At 40.7% G+C, this 23,406-nt stretch overlaps 1 protein-coding gene across 1 annotated transcript in view; it reads right to left on the bottom strand.

The window, feature by feature from the left end:
* Positions 1-22,424, bottom strand: part of LOC139664212 (nuclear factor 1 C-type-like) — a gene marked incomplete at its 5' end in the record, with an annotated part of 47,604 nt that extends 25,180 nt beyond the window's left edge. Inside the window, 3 exons of the mRNA XM_071542964.1 lie at positions 16,219-16,402; positions 18,676-18,852; positions 22,254-22,424. Coding sequence (XP_071399065.1) covers positions 16,219-16,402; positions 18,676-18,852; positions 22,254-22,424 — 532 coding nt within the window. The remainder of the gene's footprint in view (positions 1-16,218; positions 16,403-18,675; positions 18,853-22,253) is intronic.
* Positions 22,425-23,406: the final 982 nt, after the last annotated feature.

Below are 23,406 nucleotides of genomic sequence, written 5' to 3'. Positions count from 1 at the left end.
CTTAGCACAAAAGATGGAGACAAAATAAAAAAGCACCACACCACTGACTGCTTAGCACACAAGATGGAGACAAAATAAAAACAAAAACACCACAGTAATGACTGCTTAGCACCAAAGATGGAGACAGTAAGTAAGTAAGTAAGCCCAAGGACACTAGGGCTGCAACTAATGATTATTTTCATTGTCGATTCATCTTTCGATTATTTTCTCGATTAATCGATTAGTTGTTTGGTCTATAAAATGTCAGAAAATGGTGAAAAATGTGGATCAGTGTTTCCCAAAGCCCAAGATGACGTCCTCAAATGTCTTGTTTTGTCCACAACCCAAAGATATTCAGTTTACTGTCATAGAGGAGGAAAGAAACCAGAAAATATTCACATTTAAGAAGGTGGAATCAGAGAATTTTGACTTATTTTTCTTAAAAAATTACTCAAACCGATTAATCGATTATCAAAATAGTTGGCGATTAATTTAATAGTTGACAACTAATCGATTAATCGATTAATCGTTGCAGCTCTAAAGGACACTCTGTGTAAGTTTGAACCACCAAGGAGCGGGCGTTTGGAAGGTGTCGCTAAATGAAGTTCTTGATAACGGTGAGTTGGATAAAGATCTTTGGGATGCTAGTAATGGCATAGCCTTCTAGCGTGCCTTTGGGGCTAAGAGTAAAAATGGCACAATCCAAGCTTTGACTAATCAGGACTAATGCAGACAATCACAGAACAATTTTTCTCTACCTCAGTACAGACTGCTGTGGGGTGAAAATGCATTACTGGCCGCGTGATCTAGTTTCATGGCCTGGTCAGGTCAGACTGTAAACAATTGCACATGGTGCCAGGTAGAGTTTGGGAGAAGACTAGTTTGCATGTTCTCCCCGTGCTCACCTGGGGTTTCCTCCATATAACACCGGTAAGAACCCCCCCCACTAAAAACATGGAAGAAGTTCGTCGCCTGACCAGTGATGGTCATGGAGCCAGGATGGGATAAATGCGGAGGACATATTTCACGGCATTGGAAAGAAGCATGTGTGTGTGTGTGCAAAGCCGCCGTGCACGTGTGTGTGAAAAATGGTTGCTCGTGACAGTAATAAAGACGGGTTTGTCCGTCCTGTTTATATATAGGTCCAAAATTGCCGACCTTATCCTTTAATGCGTGGCTGTTTTGCAGCTACAGGCTGTGTGAATTAAGATCTGACATGCACAACTCTCTGTCGGACCACAGATCTCCCCATGCCACCTTGTTTGAGGACACACGCTGGCTTGAAAAGCTGTCCTATCTTGCAGATATACTCAGCAAACAGAATGAACTGAATGTGACACTTAATCTGTATGGGTGGGTGAAGCATGTGGAGATGTGGAGAGGGGGATTTCACCTGCATTCCACCTGAGGAAAGCAGGTGAAACCCAGTGACGATGTGGAGAGAGCTCCACTGAAGTCAGTAATAGAGGAACATTTGGCCAACTTGGTTTTCATTCTTACTTCACTAATATTTAAGACAAATCTGCACAGCTGGGCTGGGTGAGAAACTCATTTCTGTTGTCGGAAAGCAAGAGAAAGGAAGAAGGAACACCCTGAGCTGAGAAATAAAGCTTTGGAGGAGATACTGCCCTTTAGATCCACTTATATGTGCAAGAAATCCTTTTCTGCAATGACCCAGATCAAAATGAAGCAAAGAAGCAAATTATACCTGGAAAAGAGCCTGATCACTGCAGCTGCCTCCCTGCCACCCAGAATGACCAAAAACTCATAAGTGAAACACAAGCCCATGTGTCTCACTAAATTGTTCACTAAACATGTTCATGTTTCCACTGCCAAATAACACACACATACATTATTTATGTTCATTTTCCTTTTTTTTTCTCCCTAAAATGTGTTGTGCTGGTGAAAGGGGTACTCGGCTGAAAACATATCTAGGGGTAGTGGAAATAGTTTGAGAACCACTGCTCTAAATGATAGATCCTGTCTAATGAGAGTAGCACACCCTCCTCCACCTCCTTCCTCCCTATCACAGTCTATTGCAACATAGCCATGTACACTAAAATCCACATTTGACCTCTTGCAACACATGCAATGTCAGGTTTGCTTGGTGTATCATCAATAAACTTAATAAACTGGATTAAATTCTTGTCCATTAGCCAATGAACGTCTAGCATTCCACTGTAAAATTAACACCATAGTCCATATTAATAAAACCCATGACTGACTGACCTCAGTAGTGGCATTTATTACCCCAGCAATGAAAGTCATTCTAATGTCTTCAACCTGATTTCTCAACGCAGACTTCAACTTCACAGGACTCATCAATCATCCTCATCCTCACTTTCTCCCCCTATGCTCCCCACACTCGTTCCCAGTTCTTCTTCTTGTGGATTCATCTCTCCTTTTTGTCCTTTATTCTCTCATTGCCCTGGATTGCTACCTTTTAACAGAAAAATTAAAACGGCAATGTTATGGGCTTCATGTATGAAAGGGGCTTATGGTTCTCACTCCTTATTTTGTTCTAATAGGCCCTTTTTTACAGAAACCGCCCTAAAAAACAAAGAAGCTATATATGGAAAATAGCTATTGATTATATGATTTTCATTACGGCCCTCTTACCCGTTCCCAAAGTAACAACGGAACATAATCTGGTTAGATTCGTCAAACACAGCTTCTAATACTTTGCAAGACCACATGAATGTGTTCTGTTATTAGCAACATGTTGGCACACCATGTGCTGTTGAATATTTGCTGTCCAAAACTTGTTGCAGATGTGTTGAAAGTAACACATCATTTCTATGACTATAAAATATGCCTAAACACCAAGAATATTTAATTTTCTGTCAGATTACAGGTCATTCAGATTATGCCAATAGATGTTAGATGGGAAACTGGATATCACTCATTCTCCATACTAAATGATGGCGTAATCTGATGCAGCAAATTTTAAAATATTACAACTTTTTTTGCTGTCCTCCAAGGTGGATTTCCAAACTAGGTGTTTAGCCTGTCAAAACTCACTTTCTGGCCTGTATTCTTTTTGGAACAACCCCCCCGCTATCCCTAAAAAGCCTTGTTCTCAAGCCAAAAAAGCAAATGACAAAGCTGTATTATTACAGTATAGAGTATTTTACCAGTATTCAGCAGTATATTACCTCTTCACTAGACATTTCTGTTGCTTCTCTGCTCTAATTAGCTATCTTACTCCTCTACATTGGGAAAATGTGACTTTATTTGTTGTGTCAATTACAGGCCACTGTAGGCATCGCCAGAGACCTATTGATATTACAATTTCTTGGCTGCCGATAGAGGTTGAGAAAAATTATAGATAACTTTAACCAGGACAGCAGAACTGGAACCACCTAGGACATCCAGTTTGTCAGATGAGTTTCAATCTCATCATCTAGTCAATCATCTAGTTATCTCATCATCTAGTTTACTGTATCTAATTTGATTGCACCAACAATAACTGTGAGCACTACTAGCACCATATTATGTGTGATCAAAATGATCAAAGACACTTGTCAAAAAAATAATAAAGATTTAAAGTGGATACAGACAACTTTTCAACTTTCCCCCCGTTGTCCCCCTCTAGTGTTTCCAAGTGGTATTGTTGTTTGCGCCGCTGTCGCAAAGACAACTGGATCGCTTTCTGTTAGAGCCTAGCTCCGTGCAATAGAACAAACCATCTGTCTGCTTATCAACTCCTTGATCATAACACAATATAGTAACTATAGTAACATAGATGTTTGTTTCTGGCTGGTCCTGGCTTCCTTGTAGCTCCTGGTTCGTTTTCTGGCTGCTAACGGTAGCGGCTACCAACAGCTACCGGGGAAAACTATCCTATTCCTCTTTTGGTTGCGCAATGGATGACGCACTTCCTTTGTGCCGTAAGTCGAGCCTTCCTTGTCCCGGGAGATCGTACCTAGTGGCAGACAGAGTTGCATAGTGAAAGCGAGGCTTATAGGGAACCAATCTAAACGCTGATGGTGTCATTATTCTATAGCCGTTACACTGTGCAATCAACATTTACTTCATAATGATAAGTTAAAGCAAAAAAGTTGTCTATAGAGTCTTTAAAGCTACACTAAGCGATTTTCCGACCACTAGAGGGTGACAGAAACAGCAACACATTTGTAAAGACACAGCAAAACTACTGGGCTACAGAAGCCCATAAGGACAAACCGTGCATAAAGGCTAATGGCTAACATAAATGTACCTACGGAGAAGTCTCACCGGTTACCAGTCTCGCTTTGCCAGATTTTTCTCCCACTGAAGGCTACATGTCCCACAATGACAAGTGAAGAAGTAGGTAGCAATTTACTATGTAGCTGAACAAGGTTACTCGCTCGCTTCATCGATTCCACCATTACAGCAATTCTTTTAAGGGATGGGAGGGGGTGAGAGGCACTTTTAAACAGCGAGGGAGGAGACCAGCTGGTTTTTAAAAAAAGGAAAAGCTACTGCTCGGTCCGAACATGACAACAAGCTTTAGAAAAAAGGTGAAAACAGCAACACATCATTACGTCTCACGGAAATCTCCACATAGCACCACAGTTAAGTTTTAGGATTGGTTATAGGGTCTGAAGTCGCTTAGTGCAAGAGAAATGTGTTATAAGCATTAAGACAGAAATATTGAAATTTCAAGCATTTAGTGTGAAAACAGTTTAAATGTATGAAAACCCAAATGGAATAAAACTCCAAAAATAGGAAAAATAAAAGGGACATATTAAAACAGATTCATATGTCCTTATGATGATTATAATTAATTCTATAAGTACATTCTGATTTCTTTGTTGCGCAGAAAGCTTTCCAAAACAAATCTAATGCTAATTTATATCTTGATTCTGGCTGTGTTAAGTTACACTGGTCTTGTGTGGATTTAAATCTGGATGTTTGAACTATTCAGACTAATCAGTGTTGGCACTGAGGGTTTTGGGTGTCTTCACTTGCCTAAAGGTATATTCCAAACCTTGGCTTCTTTGTCTTTCCCATCATTGTAGTGTAAAATCATAGACTTTTCTCTTTTTGAAGTCTTTCTGCTTAGGCATTGCCTTTAAATGGCATGTGCATTTGATTTAGTTTATGTCAGCTGGAGTAACATGTTATTTAGAGCAGTGGTTCTCAAAGTGGGGTCCGGGGACTCCCAGGGGTCCTTGAGGGGGTTCCAGGGGGTCCCCAGCAAAAAGGGGAATAATTTATTTTCACTATAATTCCATCCATAAGTAACACAATGACAGAATGTATGACTATTTTGGTCATGGGTTCCATATATTTTTTGTAATAAAACATCTAAAAGCAAAGATCTCATCAGATGGGGGACCCTGGGACAACATCTTATCAAATGGGGGTCCATGGTCTAATTTGTGTCAGTTTAGGGGTCCTTGACGTGAAAAAGTTTGAGAACCACTGATTTAGAGCAACATGGAGGGATGTGGGCTGGAGTAACATGTCATCTGCAGTATGTATGCTGGAGTAACATGTTCACTGGAGTAACATGGAGGGATCAGGCCTGGAGTAGCATGTTACCTGGAGTAACATGGAGGGATGTGGGGTGGACCTGGAGTAACATGGATAATGAGGCAAATAATGAGGTAAATATTGGACTTTTGGACTCACAGTCCAACTGTATGTTTTGACTTTTTGGAACTCCAAAGAACCAGTTCCCGGCCACTTCTGTTGTTTTGGAGAAAGCTGACATGGAGCTGTGCTAGCTAACTCGCTGTGTGTTACGCGGACATACAAACAGTATTTTGACTGACATTAAGGTGTTAAGATAATGACAAAATGTCCTATTCCTTTAAGTGTTCCCATCCCCCTGCAAAGAAAAGCATCGCTCAATAACATAGCCTAGACTTCCTCGTCTCTACCTGCAAAATCAGGTAAAGACACTACTATTGGCACTACTATTAACACATCTTTAACATGTCATGGTGAAAAAAAAGGTTCTACGTGGGGCATTTTGTGTTTCTCAAAATAAAGACCACATTTCCAATATACCCCACGGCTTCCTGTCGTAAAGAGTGATGCCCTCAATATTTACATTGAAAGCAAATAGCAGAGAAATGGCGCTATCAATATTGCCAAGATTCTGACATGTTAGCTCACTCATCAACACTGAGGTTGCTTTTGCTGAATTCAAGCAAAATCTCATCTAATAAAACTTATCTACAACGGCTTTAAGTGAAACCGGTTAGATTTGTGTCAAAGGATTATGAATGCTTATTTTCTTATGTACAATTTACTTTGAACAGTCACTTTGTTTGCGTGTTTCTGTAATCTGAGCCATGCCTTCAATAAAATAACAAACAGAAAAACTAAAGTGCACATTTTCTGAAGAACAACTGAGAGCTCAGCAATTATGAAAATTACGAGTCACACACTTTTACAAGAATGTTACAGTCACTCTGATCTTTTCCTCTCCCAGTCAGAGAAAGGAGCTTTTATTTGTCCTATCAATATTTTGATCCCCAGCAAAAATGGAGTTAAGGACAATTCTCAGCCGCCTGTGCAGGTGGTCACTGGTAAGACTAGTAAGGTACTTGCAGCTGTGTAGCTCTGCTGCATAATAATTTGCATAAAAGCAGTGATTGGACAAGAGGGGTCTGCCAAAGTGGCATAGCTACACTGAGATCATTTGAAACCACTCTGGAATAAATAACTTTGGCATTTATAAAAAAGGAACACTCTTTGGTCTGTACAGACACTTTGCTGGGTCTCGATCTGGACCATGGTCCACTAATTGAATATGTGGGTCCTAGAATATAATCTGCGGTGAAAACTGATTATCTGCCAAGGAAAAGTAATAAATTACTGAAACTATAAAGTAACCAGTTCCATATTTAATACCACGATAACTTCCAGGTACTTAAAAGAGGTAGAGATCAACACTTCAGTCAGTTATAGGGGTGCAGAATCCAACAAGGTGTTCGGTTCACTTTCAGTTGAAGAAGTGGATTAACTTCATTTACATGCTGAATGTCTAATAACCACATCAAAAGTAGCATATTCAGCCTATTAGAAAAAAAATAGAACCAATTCTCTATCAATAGCAAATTAAATACAGTTTCAATTCACATTTTGAATTGATTGCATTGGAAATGAATAGTCCAAGGTCCTTTTAGAAACAATGACTTTGAAGAAAATGGCAGTATGTCCTTTTAAAGCTCTCATCTTGACTCTGTGTTGCTGAGTTACAGCTGCCTCTACAACCACAATATTAAAACCACAGTCTTCACTCTGTGATGCCAGAGTCGGAGCTCCGTCTCAACAGATCCTGGTATAAGAACCTTTACGTCCCCCAAGCTGACCGTTGATCATGTTTATTCTGTAGTCAATTCATACTCTATTTACTGCTGAAGGGACCTCATTGTGGGTCTTGCCACATCCCATCATGGGTGCCGTTGTAGTTGCACTGCCCTTTCCCTCCATGTTGCTGCCTCTGTGTTGCTGAGCTAGAGTTCTACAGCTCCTAAAACCACAATATAAAAACCAGATGTGAACACTGCGTTCTCTTCCAGTTGTTTTTGGACTGAACTCTGAGTCGCATTAAATATGTTTATACAAAAGGTTTCGACCAACCAATGAGAAAGAAGCACTCTCAGAGAACCTCCTGTAGCACCAACAGCAGCTCTGACTCTACCCTTTAACAACATCAGCGGCTCTGTAAGTATCCTCTATAACAATGCGTCATGGACAAAAGAAAAGCTGTTAATTAGAAAAAGGCATTCTCTACATACAGTATCTTTTCAAGAACCAAGAGAAGCTTTTTCTGAGTATCCTCTCTCGGTAGTTTAAGACAAATATGGCAACAAATTAGGCCAGAGATGCATTGGCACATCACTGCAGTCACGGAAAAGCCTCTTATTTAGATGTTTTCCATATTCTTGCTTGAAGTGAAAGTTAACATGGCCATTTATATAGGAAGTCATTTTCATTACATTGGAGTTCATGTATTGCTGTAGCTTACTTGAATTTGCCTTTTTACCATTGAATTTGAACATGATAAAGAAACAGTTTTCTCAAGATTTAGAGTGATTGCCTACTATGTCATTGCCTATTCCATGTATGCGTTTGATTTATTGAAAAATCAATAAATATATTGTTAAAAAAAACAGTCTCATCTTCACTTTTTTTTTTAAATCTAGTCTAATCTCGCTAATCTAACTCAATCTACATCAAGGGAAACCTGGAGAGTATCCCTGTTACAGAGTTCAAAAGGTATAAAATATAAAGATTGCTTTTTTAAAATTGCTGTCTGTAACATAATTTGCCACAATAGTCAACCTCAGTAATGTAATCTGATCACTTTCAGTTACTTTTGAGCTAGTTTGCTACCAAAATCCCTTCAAACAACTGTGTGTTACACCTATTGCATTATCTTCATAACTATAGTCATGGTAAAGAACACCCTCTTGGGTATTATGGCTGTTTTGCAATGGTAACCAACACATGAGTACTGTCTGAAAGGTTTTCTACAAAGTAGAGTACATACATAACAATAAAAAAGAGTTGGAAAAACAGCCGATAATATTTGACAAAACCCCTTGTCAGATGGAATTTACAGTATGGAAAGTTATCATCATCTAAAACCAATATCAACCATTAATGTGTAACCATTAATGTGCAAAACTACTTGAGATCTATAACCTTACAATCGAAATGCCTTGTCACACTTGTTTTTGAGTATTCAGTTTCAAAAGCCTTACTATGTTTTTTGGGGTTTTTTTTACACTGAATGTTGCTATTCCCTATAAATGTTAGTTAAAGCAATGCTTTCAGTTACTTTCAAAGTTAAACTGAACCATCCCCCTCCAGCAGCATGACCAGTTCTCCATCCCTCTCTCCTCAGGTCAGAGAAGCTTCATCAAAGAGGAGAAACTTTGTCTTAAAAAGGTCTCCTCCTCCCTACTTCCCTCTCCTCTCCACTCTTCCTCCCTCCTTCCCTCTCCTCCTCCCCTTTGCCTCTCATCTCCTGTGATGTGGAATAGAGTATTAAGTAGTATTGTACACAGTGTTTTCCTCAAACGCCCCTTGGTTCAATACTTACAGTATAAACAGTGTGACATCACACTCTCTCACCCTGTTGTTACAGTATGGTTCAGTCATGTGGTAAACATTAACTTTAAGTTGAAGCCATCTGGACTCTGTCTGAAAAGCTTTTTGAAAAGCTATCCGTCTGAAAAGCTATGATATTTGCCTTGTTTTTTCTTCTCTTTCTCTCTTTTCCTCATCCTCTCCTCCTTCCTCTTCAGGGAATCAGACTACCAGGCTTAGATAGCCTTCTGAAGGGCCTGGGGTTAAAACTAGCCTGGTTAGCTCAGTATCCTCAGAAAATAAGGTCAGATTCTGTACAGTCTAGCAGTGCATTTGTGACAAAAACATATCTAATTAGTGATGTAGTGGTAAATAAAAAGGTCACTACATAACCCCAATCTGTGATTATCATATCATAAGGCATACAACCACCAACATAAACAAAAAACCATCATATTTTAAGAAAACATGAATTTATAATTTTTTTCCTTAAAAAGAAGACATTTTCATATAACTTACATCAGTTTGAACCGACTTACTATGATGTATGCTATAAATGAACTTTTATTAGCCTTCGTAGCTGAAATGTGTTGTGACACAGGTCTCACTTGTAGCACTGTCCAATGTTGAGCAGTTGAAAATGACGGGGGTGGGGGTGGGGGTGGGGGTGGGATTGGGAGTGTCTTGAAACTCTATCGGGTAAGGAGTTTTTGTTCCAAAATGAGTATGGGCCAGAAAGTGGATTTTGGAAGCCCAAAATCTCAGCAGCTAGCTAAGCAATACTTGAGTCATTGGTATTGATCAACAGCCCTATCAACCCCCCCGCAGATACACAATGGCCATTTTTTGCTATGAGGCAGTAAAAATCTTATTGCACTTTTCATTAGATACTGCTGATAATTGAATGATTTTAGGTATAGAGGAAGGATGTAGGATTGATCTAGTTTGATGGTGTCCCGGTATAAAGGAGTGATGTAGTTTTATAGCATCCGGGTATAGAGGAGTGATGTAGCTTGGTAGTGTCCAGTTACAGAGGAGTGGTGTAGTTTGACAGTGTACGGCTATAGGGGAATTATATAGTGTGATAGTGTATGGGTATAGAGTGATATAGTTTCATAATGTACAGCTGTAGATGAGTGATGTAATTTGATAGTGTACATGTATAGAGGAGAGATGTTGTTCGATACTGTACAGGTTTACTATAGTTTGATAGTGTACATGTATAGAGGAGATATGTTGTTTGATACTGTACAGGTTTACCATAGTTTGATAGTGTACAGCTATAGAGGAGTGATATAGTTTGAGTTTGAGTGACAGACCTGAGTTTAGTGCTGAAATGATTAGTCGATTAATCGATAAGTCGATCGACTGAAAATTAATTGATTATAATGTTGATTGATTAATCATTTTAGTAATGTATCAAGTAAAAATACCAAACATTTGCTGGTTCCAGCTTCACAAATGCTAAGATTTGCTTGTGTTTCTCTGTTTTATATCATCATAAAATGAATACTTTGGGGTTTTTTTGGTTGCTGGTCACACTAAGTAAACAATTTTAAGATATCACTTTGGGCTCTGGTGACTTGTGATGGGCATTTGTAATTTTTGACGTTTTATAGACTGAATGATTAATGAATTAATCAAAAAAATAAATGACAGATTAAAATAATGGTTAGTTGCAGCCCTACCTGAGTTTCCCTCTTACCATAGACCATAACAGCATGTGAACCATGAAGTATTAGCTTCCCATTAGTATTTTCCCTTATGGAAAAAACACTCAGATGAGTTAGCCTCCTTACAGTTAGCCTGGTTAGAAAATCAGATCTAGGTCTTCCCTCACTGTTTCCCTGGTCTGCAAAACGCAGCAAAGCTAAAAATAACCTGGGAGCCCACATCAATACTCACACTGCTGAGACAGACTGACACACAGGCACACAGGCCCACAGGCACACAGACACACACACACAATGGACCTAATTCATCCAATATTCATGTATGAGATAAAGAGGAACATGTGTATAAAAATATGGTGGAAATGTGATCACAGTAATGGAATCATGCAAAAGTATTTGGAATCAAGAGAAAGTGTGTATGTGTGTGTGTGTGTGTGTGTGTGTGTGTGTGTGTGTGTGTGTGTTGGTTTGACAGGCTGATCAGTCTACTCTCCTCGTCCCTTTGGGCTCGCTGGGTGGGATAGGGTCTGGCTGGGTGGGGCTCACTGAGGTGGGGTCTGGTTGTCCTGCTTGTGTGTGGTTGCTCCTGGTCTTGCTTCTGTGTCAGGAGGGTCAGCTCTCTCCTGGTGTTCTCTCTGTCTGTCTTAAGCTCCCTCACTTCCTCTGTCAGCATGGCTGTGAGGCTCTCTCTCTCGTTAACCTGCAGCTCTCTCATCTCCACTCTCAGCTCATTTAGTTCTGCCCTGTAGTTGTTTCCCTCTTCTTTTAATTAACTTTAGTCTTAAGAAAAAAAAGTAGGAAAAATGCTCAAAAACAGTTCTTATATATTTTCTTAACTTTCTATGTTTCTTCCTAAGAAAATACTTACGAATAAATGGTATTCTTGAAATGAAAGTTCTCACATTTGTTCTTGATTTTTTTCTTAACTTTAAGACGGCCCTTCACCTGTCTTAAAACTCCTACAGTGAAAAGGTAAGCCTCTAATATCATATATTTAAACACATTTTAGACAAGTAGGTTATAGTTCAAAGTCTTCATAGGTTCCCCTACACCTAACATTAAGATGGACATTTACTGTAAAGCTTTATTTGGTGTAGGGCCAGGTAGGCCTCTGTCTCATGTCTGTTGAAAATAAGCTGCAAATTTTACAGTTACCAACAGCAACCAATGTTTAAATCTTTGCTCTAGTTGCCCTAAATAGGTTTTTCCCCAATTGTTTTGTAGATGGAAGCACTTTGGGTTGTCTCCTAGCCTTGTCTCCTAGCCTCAATGATAGTAAGCATAAAGTTTATTAACCATAATTAATTCAGGCCCTATTTTGAGAAGTTCTTAAGTAGGAAAATTAAAGAAATTCGTAAGAAATGAGACTGTACTAAGAAAATATTGAGGAATTGCACCTAAGAGCCTTCTTAAGAACTTCCTCAATTTTCCTCTTATGTAATTTCTTAAGATCTATCTTAAGAACACATTGGTGAATCCGGCCCCAGCTCTCTTATGTGCACAAGCACCATCTCAAGTTGGGAGAATTTTTGTACTTGTGTGTGTGAGAGATCACATTCCATTAGTGGCTGGTTGTGTTTGGTGCAGCTGGGGCTACAGCTGCTGGCTGTAGGTAAACTGTTATGGACACTGTTGATAGTTTTCCCCTGCTGTGCCATGTCCTTGATCTTGTAGAAGTCACTCTGGAATTGTCATAGACCGCCCTGCACAACTACAGTTGCAGTTTTGTGGAGGTTAACAGTAGTGTTGACTTGGGAGTCAGGGTATTCTTCCTCCTTAATCTTCAGGCTCCAGCCATTACAGAGACCTTCTCTCTTAACAGAGGGGTATATTGCATTCTGATGGCAGCGTGCCATGCAAGTGGTTGATGAGTGAAGAAAATCAGATTACTGACGTCCCCAGCTTTATAAAGGTCTGCAAACAGAGTTTCTGGCTCTGCATTAAAAACCTTCTGTTTGTAGGCTTTATGTGCATTGAGGATGGGTCTTCAGTCTGCTGCTGCTCTGTTGTCATATTGCAGTAAACTGGCTGTTGGTTTATGAATAAGAAAATGTCCCTTGTCCAATGTAATTTGATTGCCTAGCTTTGTTAGCTTAATTTAGCTTAGTTTAGCCTTGACCGATCTCTCTAAACTTTGTTTTAGGTAAAAAAAAACAAAAAAAACATACTAAGGCTTCTAGGCAAGGATTACTCACATCAATGTTGATTACAGTTAAAGCTCAGTGCTCTGGTCTTTTGTTCACTTGCTAGTTGGCATGTTAGCTTGTTGACAGTTGGCAGTTTCCTTGTTCACAGTTGACAGTTAGCTGGTTAGCAAGGTCTTTTGCTTCTTGGTTTTTCTTTAGATCTCTTACGCCATGCTGTTTTGCTGTATTAAATTTGAGATATTATTGTTCCAGGTCACCTTTATTCCTGGTATGATCAAATGATTCTTCACTTATCTCATTTTAAACCAACAAAAACAAAAATACTCTATACAAGATACAAGATACTTTATTGCCCCACAACCAGGTTGGTGGTATTTGATTTCAGTACAGTGTGTTAGCTCTGAATGAAACATATCTACATTTACCCCCCTTCCCAACAATAAATACATAAATACACACAAAGACAAACCAAACAGTAGGATCCGTCAGGTGTCTAGGTAAAAACTGTCCTTGAAGTGGGTGTTTTTGGAGTGTAGAGACCTGTAGCCTCTACCTGAGGGCCTGGGCTGAAATAGGTAGTGTGCTGGGTGGTAGGGGTTGTCAGCAATCCTGCCAGCACGAGTGGCTGTGCGGGTGGTGAAGAGGGAGTCCAGAGAAGGAGGGTCACACTCTGTGATTTTGGAGGCCTTGTTGACTATTTGCTGAAGTTTGTGTTTGGAGTAGCTGTCTGTGGTTCCGTACCAGACTGTGATGGATGAAGTGAGTGTGCTCTGAATGATGGCGGTGTAGAATCGGACCAGCAGGCGTTGTTTGACCCTGTACTTCCTCAGTTGCCTCAGGAAATACAGTCGCAGCAGGGCCTTCTTCATGATGGTGGTGGTGTTGATGTCCCATTTTAGATTATTGCTGATGTGGGTGCCGAGGAATTTGAAGGAGTCGGTCAGAGTTATGGGTTGGCCTGAGATTGTTATTGGCTGTTTGGATGTCTTTTTTGTGGTCCTGAAGTCGATGGCTATTTCCATGGTTTTGGAGGTGTTGAGCAGGAGGTTGTTGTCGGAGCACCACATCACTGCCCTGTCCACCTCTTGCCGGTATGGGGACTCATTGTTATCTGAGATGAGGCCAACAATGGTGGTGTCGTCAGTGTACTTGAAAACCCAATCTCGGAACCCATCGTCTATCGGTCTGACGATGATTAGACTCTGGGGGTGACGGCCAATATTTCGGGGTTCCCAGTGTAGCCAACCAGACCCGAGAATGGAGTTGGAGTTGAGAGACGACGTCTCATATGCAGATATCTGTTTATAGAGATTAGCCGAAATGTCGTCTGGACCTAAAACACCTACAAAAAGTATCGACTCTCGTGTCTCAAGTTGCTAATCGGACTGTAAACAATGACCGGTGCACAGAAGAGGAAGTCTTGGCCCGGATGTCCGCTGGCTACACCGGAAACCCCGAAATATTGGCCGCCCCCCCCCGAGATTGTTGAAAACCTTAACTGAGCTGTCCAGGGAGGTGAATTGATTGGTGTAGAGAGAGAAGAGCAAGGGGGAAAGGACGCAGCCCTGAGGGGCCCCAGTGCTGAGGGTCAGGGAGCGAGATGTACAGTTGTTCACCTTGACTGTTTGGGTTGTGTTGTTTAGAAAGTCCAGGATCCAGTAGTTTATGGCTGGGTTGATGTTCATGTCCTGTAGCTTGGAGAATAGTTTATTGGGGGTGATGGTATTAAATGCTGAGCTGAAATCGACGAACAGGATGCAAGCGTAGGTGTTGTAGGTGTCCTCAATGCTCCAGGTGTTGAAGTGTGTGGTGGAGTACCAGGCTGATGGCATCCTCTAGTGACCTGTTGGCACGGTAGATGAATTGATACGGGTCGAGCTGAGATGATGTGGAGGACTTGAGGTAGTCGAGGACCGGGTGCTCAAAAGACTTCATGGCCACAGATGTGAGGGCAACAGGCCTGTGGTCATTGAGGCAGGTTATTTTGGTGGACTTGGGGACCGGGATGACGGTGGATTGCTTGAAGCACTGTGGGACTGTACACCACAGTAGCTGAGAGATGATCAGGCGCTGCTGCTTTTCTTTTGTTGCTTTTTTTTTTTGAAGACAGCTCTCACCTTGTCCTCCTGGATGGTGAAAGGAGGAGGGAGGGGGGGGGAGGGGTGGCTGAGGTGGGGAGCAGGGAGATGAGCCATGTTTATCAAACGTCGCATAGAGCTCATTGAGTTTGTCTGGGAGGTCAGGGTCCTCATCCGCAGCTTGGGGGGGGGGGCAAGATATTCAAGAACTCATGTTTTCCCTCTCTCTGCACTATTTTAGTCTCTATCTCTCTCTTGCTCTCTCTCTTTGTGTTTCCAGGCTGCTGCCATTCTCTTACTCTTTGTCTTGAACAATAAAATGCTGACTAGTTATTCTTCCCTTAACCTACTTCTCTCTCTCTCTCTCTCTCTCTCTCTCTCTCTCTCTCTCTCTCTCTCTCTGTGTGCATGGTGCATGCAGTGCCTTATCAAACAGCCAGGGGTGTGCGTGTGTGTGTGTGTGCGCGCGCACGCGTGTGTGTGTGTATGTGAGAAGATAAGGTTGTGCGACAGAAGATGGATGAAAGGAAGGAAAGAGATAAAGGGGCAGTATGGAGCCTGGGAGTGTCACCTTGTAGTGAGAAAATGTATTTCAAGGTATCAAAGTATTAACTGATATACACAACATGCTACTGTGTGTATATCATGCATGAAGTGCGCAGTGGAGTTTTTGCTAGTGACAGCCCTAATCTGTGTGCGCACTTCAGTTGTGATGTTGCAGAGAAACCCATCTATGACGTCTATATCATCTCTCCAGTCTGCATATTGATGACAGTAGAACCCATCAACTGTCAATATCTTTGTCAGTTGCTTCTTACTAACAATAACGCAACATAATACCATCAAAATGCGATTAGTAGGCAATAATTATTACCTGAAGTAAAACTTGATTCACAAATCTCTATCCATTACACTTTATCAAAAACATAATTCAACAAAATCATTTTTTAATCAAGAAAAATTCTGGCGAATTAAAAGTATTATAAAGTTTCTATTAAATTGTGGGCCCATGTTAATAAATTTTTTCTCACATGAATGATGAAATTGTGAACACAAAATAATGAAAGGGAACAAATTAACCAAATCAACCCTTGTATGAGCAGAGGTTACCCAGAAAAGAGGAACAGCATGATGGACAAAACCAAGTGCCAGCTTCATAAAAGAGGATTGACCCTGAATGTAATTGGTGACGACAAAATCACAATGGTGGAGCTGAGATTCAATGGCCAGAACAAGTACAAAATAACAATTAACGACCCAAAAATGTGTGTACGTATATGTGTGTGTGTGTGTGTGTGTGCGTACCTCTCTCTTGTACATAGTAAGCCAGGTAGAGGTCGAGCTCTTTGACGGAGACAGAGATGTGTCGAGGCTGGACGCAGAGGACTGGGTTGGAGCACTGGCCTCCTTTTACCAGCCGCTCTCCATCTGTGCTTTCCAATGGGATTCCTTTAAACAGGATCACCATGACCAGGTCCAACCTCCACACCTAGGATAAGACAAAACACAACAGTGGTTATCACTATGACTGAACATAATATAAAGCTAACTCCAACCGGTAGGGGTGTAACAATTTGTGGACTTGTGTCTAAGATACTGCTGCATTGATTCAAACAACTCCAATTGGGCAGAAGTGGAGAATCCCAGCCAAAGCTTTTTTATGTTAGCACCTTATAATGTCATTTATTCTGCGTGTGTTTCACTCACTCAAAGAAAACAAACTCCCCCCTCCGCTCCGCGCTCCTCTGACCATTGTTTTGTCAAGAATGAACAGAGCGCAAAATACAATGCGCCAAACGCCTATAAATCACAAGTGTGGGCCCAGTTTGGCTTCTGTAATAAAGACAGAAAACTTGATCAAAGTGTGGCAATATGCAAAACTTTCCGAGCAGCAGTGAAATATACACAGATAAACACACTTGCGACCCGATCTTCTGAGGTAAAAAGCTAGTCCACTGTTCCAAACTAGGGAATCTACATCGCTCCTCCTGAATCTGAGGTTCGGTGAAAGGCTCCTTTCCAGCACCCTGGCATAGGCTTTCCCAGGGTGGTTGGAACACACCCTCCGGCCTCCTTTTATGAAAATGGGGACCACAACCCTGTCTGCCAATCCAAGGGAAATACACATAGAGCTTTCGGCATTTCAGGACAAATCTCATCCACCTCTGGTGTCTAGCCACTGAGAAGCTTTCTGACTACCCTAGTGACCTCTGCCAAGGAGATGGGCTCTGACCCCTCCCATAATCTTCCAGCTCTGCCTCCTGTCCTGAGACATATCTATCGGGTTCAGGAGTTCCTCATCTCCTGACAGTATCCCCAGTTGAGGTAAGTTGAGGTTTCCCCACCCGTGCTGAGAACAGCCTGTTTTGAACATGATGTCCTGCCTTTCCAGAACCTGTCTGAGGCCGTCATCCTCCAGAGTGTCTCCAAACTCCTCCCACACCCAGGCTTTCACTCCTGCAACTACTGCTGGCCTGCTGGTACCTCTCTGCTGAGTCCAGAGTAGCCCATGTCAACCAGGCCCAGAAGGCCTCCTTCTTCATCTTGACAGCCATTGCCCACCAGCAGCTGTTGTCCTCCCGTAGCTTCTGGGGTTGCTGCAATGACAAACCCTGACCACCTTTTGGCCACAGCTCCTTGCAATCACTTCCATGACAGAGGGTTTGAACAGGGCCCATTCCGACTCCATGTCCCCAACCTCCGCCCAAATACAGTAAAAGCTCGCTCGGAGGTGAGAGTTGAAATCATTCTGGACAGAGTTCTCCAACAGGCGTTCTCAGCAAACCCTTACATTTGAGTCTACCGGTGCTGTCTGGCAGCCTCGCCTGCCATCTGATCCAACTCACCACCAGATGGTGATCAACTGATAGCTCAGTCCCTCTCTTCACCTGAGTGTCCAGAACATATGGCCTCAGGTCTGAAGAAAAAACTACAAAGTCAATCATCGACCTTTGGCCGAAGGTGCTCTGGTACCATGTATACTTATGAGCTGTTTGTTATGTCCGTTCAAAAAGCTGTGATGGTGATACTGATTGGAATTGTTATGTAAACCTACTGTACAGTAAACCTACCAACTTATTTAACTTATTCTAAAGAAGCTGCATTTTTTTATCTGTTTGCCTATTCTGAATAAGCGTTTATCTGTTAAGCTTTTATAAATAATCTGTTGTGAGCTGTTAAACTATTCTGAATAAACTGTGTTTATCTGTTAACATATTCTGAAAAAGCTGTTTTATCTAGATGACCAGTGTAGAATTTATCTACAATAAATACTATATGTAATTAATCAAACTGCATCATATCCACCATATCAGAAATGGAGGACAATGAGTGGCTGATATCTGATTTTTAATAAAAGGACAATATCTCGATTTCTGGAACTATATTAAATTGACAAACTTATAATATGCCCTACGTACGGATTCCCTTCCTACTCATTTATTTACTTGTTTAGTTGCTTTCTATTGTCTTTTGAGATGTATGCCATTTGGAATTTTCATTTGTAATGTAAACCACAAAGGAATGTATAACTGCACTGCCATGTACCGTACAGGTTGAAACAATAAAAATTTGAATTACAAAAAAAAAATAAAAGGACAATATCTGCCCCATGTACCATTCTAACCCTAACTTGTAGCCCCGAATCATATTCACCTGCTCAACTTCCAACATGTTTTGCTCCCTGGTGAAAACATAACTCTGGAAGAAAACTTCTTAGACTAAGCATCTAGCTAGGAGTTGTATCAACAGGGTTTAATTTACCTTGTCAGCTTGTCGGAGACAGTCAATGCGTCTCATCTTGCCTTTCTGGTCGGGGTTAGATAGGACGCAACACGCTGCCTTCTTCCCTGTGATTGACAGGACAAAGTCTTCTCTGCATTCAGGTCTGATGTCCTTTCTTAGCTTGGCCAAAAGACGGCTGGCCCACTTCTGTTTCACCTGGAAATAGAAAAACATTGGAAAAGAAAAATCACTCAGTAGCATACTGTTTTTGGATAAATATCTAAATTTGGTCTTTTTAATGCCTTCATGACTTTCATCATGATTTTAAAGATCAGACCAAATCCAACCTACAATTTTCCAGTGTTAATAAGTGATTATTTTTCAGTGATACTTTTTTGGAGTTGACAAGCATTAACTGGAGAGTTATTTGTCCAGTCATAGAGCTGATATGGCTCTGTAATAGCTGTTCAAAACTATCAAGTGTTAAAGGAATAGTTCACCCAAAAAAGAACATTCAGTCATTATCTACTCACACCCATGCCAGTAGAAAATCGGGTAGAGTTTGTTGGTCCATACAACAACTTAAATTAACTCTGATGGCTGTGGACTTATATACACACTAGCATAGTATTCATTTTTACACTCTCAGAGTTAAAGGAACAATCAGATATATTTTACTGGCTCGTTGCACAGAATAATCATAATATATCAGCGGGGGATCGCAAGCAGTCTGGCCCATACTCTATGCTTTGGGGGAAATTATCCACACACCCCCTTGCGTTGGAACTTTTTTAAGTTTCATTTGCGTAACCATGCAAGAACGTACTGCAACAAAGCCTCAAAAGCCCGACAAAGCCCACAATGACAAACCCCGCACCAAAACCAGAGTGAACATTACTGCAGCATTTCAAAGGTAGAGGTAGCTTAGGACTCTGAAAAACTTAAAGACTGATGCAGAGTCGACCTTACATTTGTTGGACGGGTAAGCAACCTATGACGTAGCTAACGTTAGCTACACACGCTACATAGCAAACAGCTCCAGTGTATACAAATACATTTGATTAAAAAAAAAGTCACAAACAACCTGTTGCTAGTAAGTGGCTAAAGGCTATCGGGACTTCTGGAGGATGACACACAATTGCCGATGTTGTTGTAGTTCCTGTGGCTGCCGTTTGATGTTACTAAAGAGTCCGTCTTTCTAAAGCTTAAGTATTGGGACAGAGAGCTAAACAATGTTAAAAATTGTTCTTTTAACACTGTTAGAGGCCAATGAAGACCCATAATCAAAACCAGCCAGTCTGTTCTTTCCATATTCATCTTTTGATGTGGAATCCATATTACACTGTAGGTGTGTCAACAGTGATCGAGAAGACTTTCCTTAGCTTAGCTCCTTACCTACATATAACTGATTGTATGTCATTAGGTGGACATTTTCCTTACAATGCCCACACATTTTTGCATGGTGGGTCCAATCAGAATAGGATACCAAGAGGTTCAAATCCCTGTCTCATTATCTCCCTAACCACTAGCAATGGGTATGAGTAGTCAAATCCCAGATTAGCTTTAATGGACATTGAAATCAACTTTTGACATCTGGATATTATTTCTTTAAGAATGGATAATACACAATAATTACTTCAATTATTTACTAACTTCAGTTACATAAAAAGCAAAGTCCTGACTAAAATACATTGGTCCCTTTTAAAAAGCAAATCAAGTTTATTTATATAGCCCTTCATCACAAGCATGTCTCCAAGGACTTTACAGAGAACAAGCCTGCCTAGATCTAACTGATTAACAATCAATGATAAAACAAAACGATGCAATACAGCATGCAACAAAATAAGACACAAGGAAACAAAACAAAGCACAAGACACAAAGTAGATGGGTGGTGTGGATCATGTGGTTAGTTGGCTAGAAACATGTGTGATTTGTATGCTAGGGTGCTTGAGCCCATTTAAGCTGGTATGACTGATGGAGAGACAACCCTCAAAATCACCACAGATACTGTATATTAACACTCTTTTTGAGGAATAATACTGTGCTAAATGGGAACTTTAGACTTAATATACACCTGGTATTAAAATGTGATCTGCATCTGGATATGCTGTTTGAATAATGAACAATCAGCTCATGCCGATTTCCATCTGGTCGTGTTGGATGTCTGCTTTTTGTCTAATTTGTGATTGTAATTTTTTGCAAAGCAGGCAAGTAGAAGGGGAGGAGAAGAAAAACTGACGTGGCTCCTGTTGCTGCACAGCCTGGTCTTACTTTTCCTTTGTTTTCCGTGGTGATACTTCTACCCACGGTGATAACGTTTCTACCTGCAGTGATGACACTTATATCCACAGTGATTATGTTTCTACCTGCGGTGATGACATTGCTACTTTCCCTTGATGATGTTTCTACCTGCGGTGATGGCATCTGTACCTGTGGTGAAGACGATGTTATCCGAAGTAGATGATTTGTGTCTTTGGTAATGATGTTTCTAACCATGGTGATGACGTTTCTACTTAAGTTGATGTTTCTACACATGGTGATGACAGTTCTACCTGTGGCAGTGATGTTTCTACCCACGGTGATGACACTTATATTCACAATGATGACATTTCTATCTGCGGTGATGATGTTTCTACTTGTGTTGATGATGTTTCTACCTGCACTGATGATGTTTCTACCTGCATTGATGATGTTTCTACCAGCATTGATGATGTTTCTACCAGCATTGTTGATGTTTCTACCAGCATTGTTGATGTTTCTACCAGCATTGATGATGTTTCTACCTGCATTGATGATGTTTCTACCTGCATTGATGATGTTTCTACCTGCATTGATGATGTTTCTACAAGCGGGGATGACATTTCTACACGCAGTGATGACATTTCTACAAGAGCTTATGACGTTTCTACCTGCAGCAATGTTTCTACCCATCAGTGTGTGCTGTAGGGCTGGGCGATATGGACCAAAAATCATATCTCGGTATTTTTAGGCTGAATGGCGATACACGATATATATCTCGGTATTTTCTACGAAGTGGGCTAAATGTTCAGTTGTAAGTAGGGCTGGGCGATATGGACAAAATCAGATATCACAATATTTTTGACCAAATACCTCAATATCGATATTGCGACAATATTGTAGGGATGACTATTGGTGCTTTCACAATATTTACACAATGAGATTTTTGATAAATAATCATCAGTAATGTGGATATAATGACTAAGTGGGTAAAGGCAAATAATAGAACAGCTAGAACAGTCTGGTAAGTTCAGAAAATGGCATCACTTTACTGTAATGCAGCCTTTAAAACCAGGAAAAGACACTTATGCCATATCACGATATTACGATATCCAAACTCTAAGACAATATCTAGTCTCATATCACGATATCGATATAATATTGATATATTGCCCAGCCCTAGTGTGCTGTGTGCATTTACACCTTGCATTGACATGGGCTTTTCCCTCTGATCAGGCCTATTTACATTGCTACATTGCAAGACACTGGTGTGACTATTCGATTTGAATCAGAAATTCATGCCGCTATTCGATTTGTGAAACAAATCAAATTCAAAAGTCCCATCTCTACAATCCATCTATCTACTTATCCATCCCACCTCTGCTTTCTCCCCTAGGAGTTCGTCTTTGACAGCTCTCTCTTCTTCTTTAGTCATCCTTTTCTCGTGTTTTTTGAAGTACTTCCTTTTTCTGGCCTGGAGGTTGAACCAGGTGTAGGCGAAGGCACGGACCTGGGGCAGCAGGGCCTCAATGAACGGATGAAACTCATCCTATATGACAGATATAGATAGACAGATATAGATAGATTGACAGAGAGAGAGAGAGCGAGAGACAGAGAGACAGAGAGAGAGAGAGAGAGAGAGAGAGAAAGAAAGAGAGAGCTTCTTTAGCTATAGCTTCATTACTACTAATTTAACCAGGCACTTGAAGAAACAACATTTGAAGGGGTACAAGTTCTCACAGATAGTAGCTTGAGAGAAGTCTGCGCCCAGGCAGCAAACATTAGAAGATGCACTGAAAAACAAGATAAATTACACCACAACAGCAGAAAAAAGGAGAGAGAGGATTATTGAATTTATTGCCCTGGATGGCCAGCCCCTCTTGGTGGTGGCGGTTTAATGGAGCATTTGGAGCGACTGCACAACAAGGTATGTGAACGCCTCTTTTGAGCCAGTTTTTAGACAGCTGGCCCAGTGTAAAATGCTATAGTACAGCCGCGATAGAATTAATAATAATAATACATTTCCACAAGCGTCCTTTATCCACCTTTTACCTGGTGCAATCATCTTTACACTGTGGGAGGGGGATCTGCGGGAACCACTGTATCTCATGGATGATTGTTGTTTGATATTTTAAAACTAGGCCATTTATACATCCGGTAGATTCAAGATGTTACTGTTAACAGTTTTGCTAACTAAAGTGCTTGAATTGAAACAAAGTCTCCATTAACCTAAATAAGGCAAGTGACTGTTTGCCACAACTTACATTACACAGAATTTTTAGCCAGGACAGATTCAGCTTTATGCCATTATACATTCTCTTTGTAAAGATGCCTTTGGATTGACTGAAAGATGTGATCAGTTTCACTCCAGAAATTTGGATTTCAGACGTCAGCCCCATGCCACTCCTGATGTGACCGCACACTGGATTGATTTGTGCTTTCACAAAGTGTTGAAAAGTAAACACTTCATTTAATTTATTTTTATTTATTTATTTTGATTTAACCTTTATTTAACCAGGTAATATCTCATT

Source organism: Centroberyx affinis, unplaced genomic scaffold (assembly GCF_046629955.1).
Source record: "Centroberyx affinis isolate AG114_WGS23_722 - 3 ecotype Tasmania unplaced genomic scaffold, CSIRO-AGI_Caff_v1 ptg000234l_1, whole genome shotgun sequence".
In the NCBI taxonomy this organism is placed as follows: domain Eukaryota; kingdom Metazoa; phylum Chordata; class Actinopteri; order Beryciformes; family Berycidae; genus Centroberyx; species Centroberyx affinis.
Note: the sequence above shows the minus strand (reverse complement) of the source record. Positions and strands in the feature narration are given on the sequence as shown.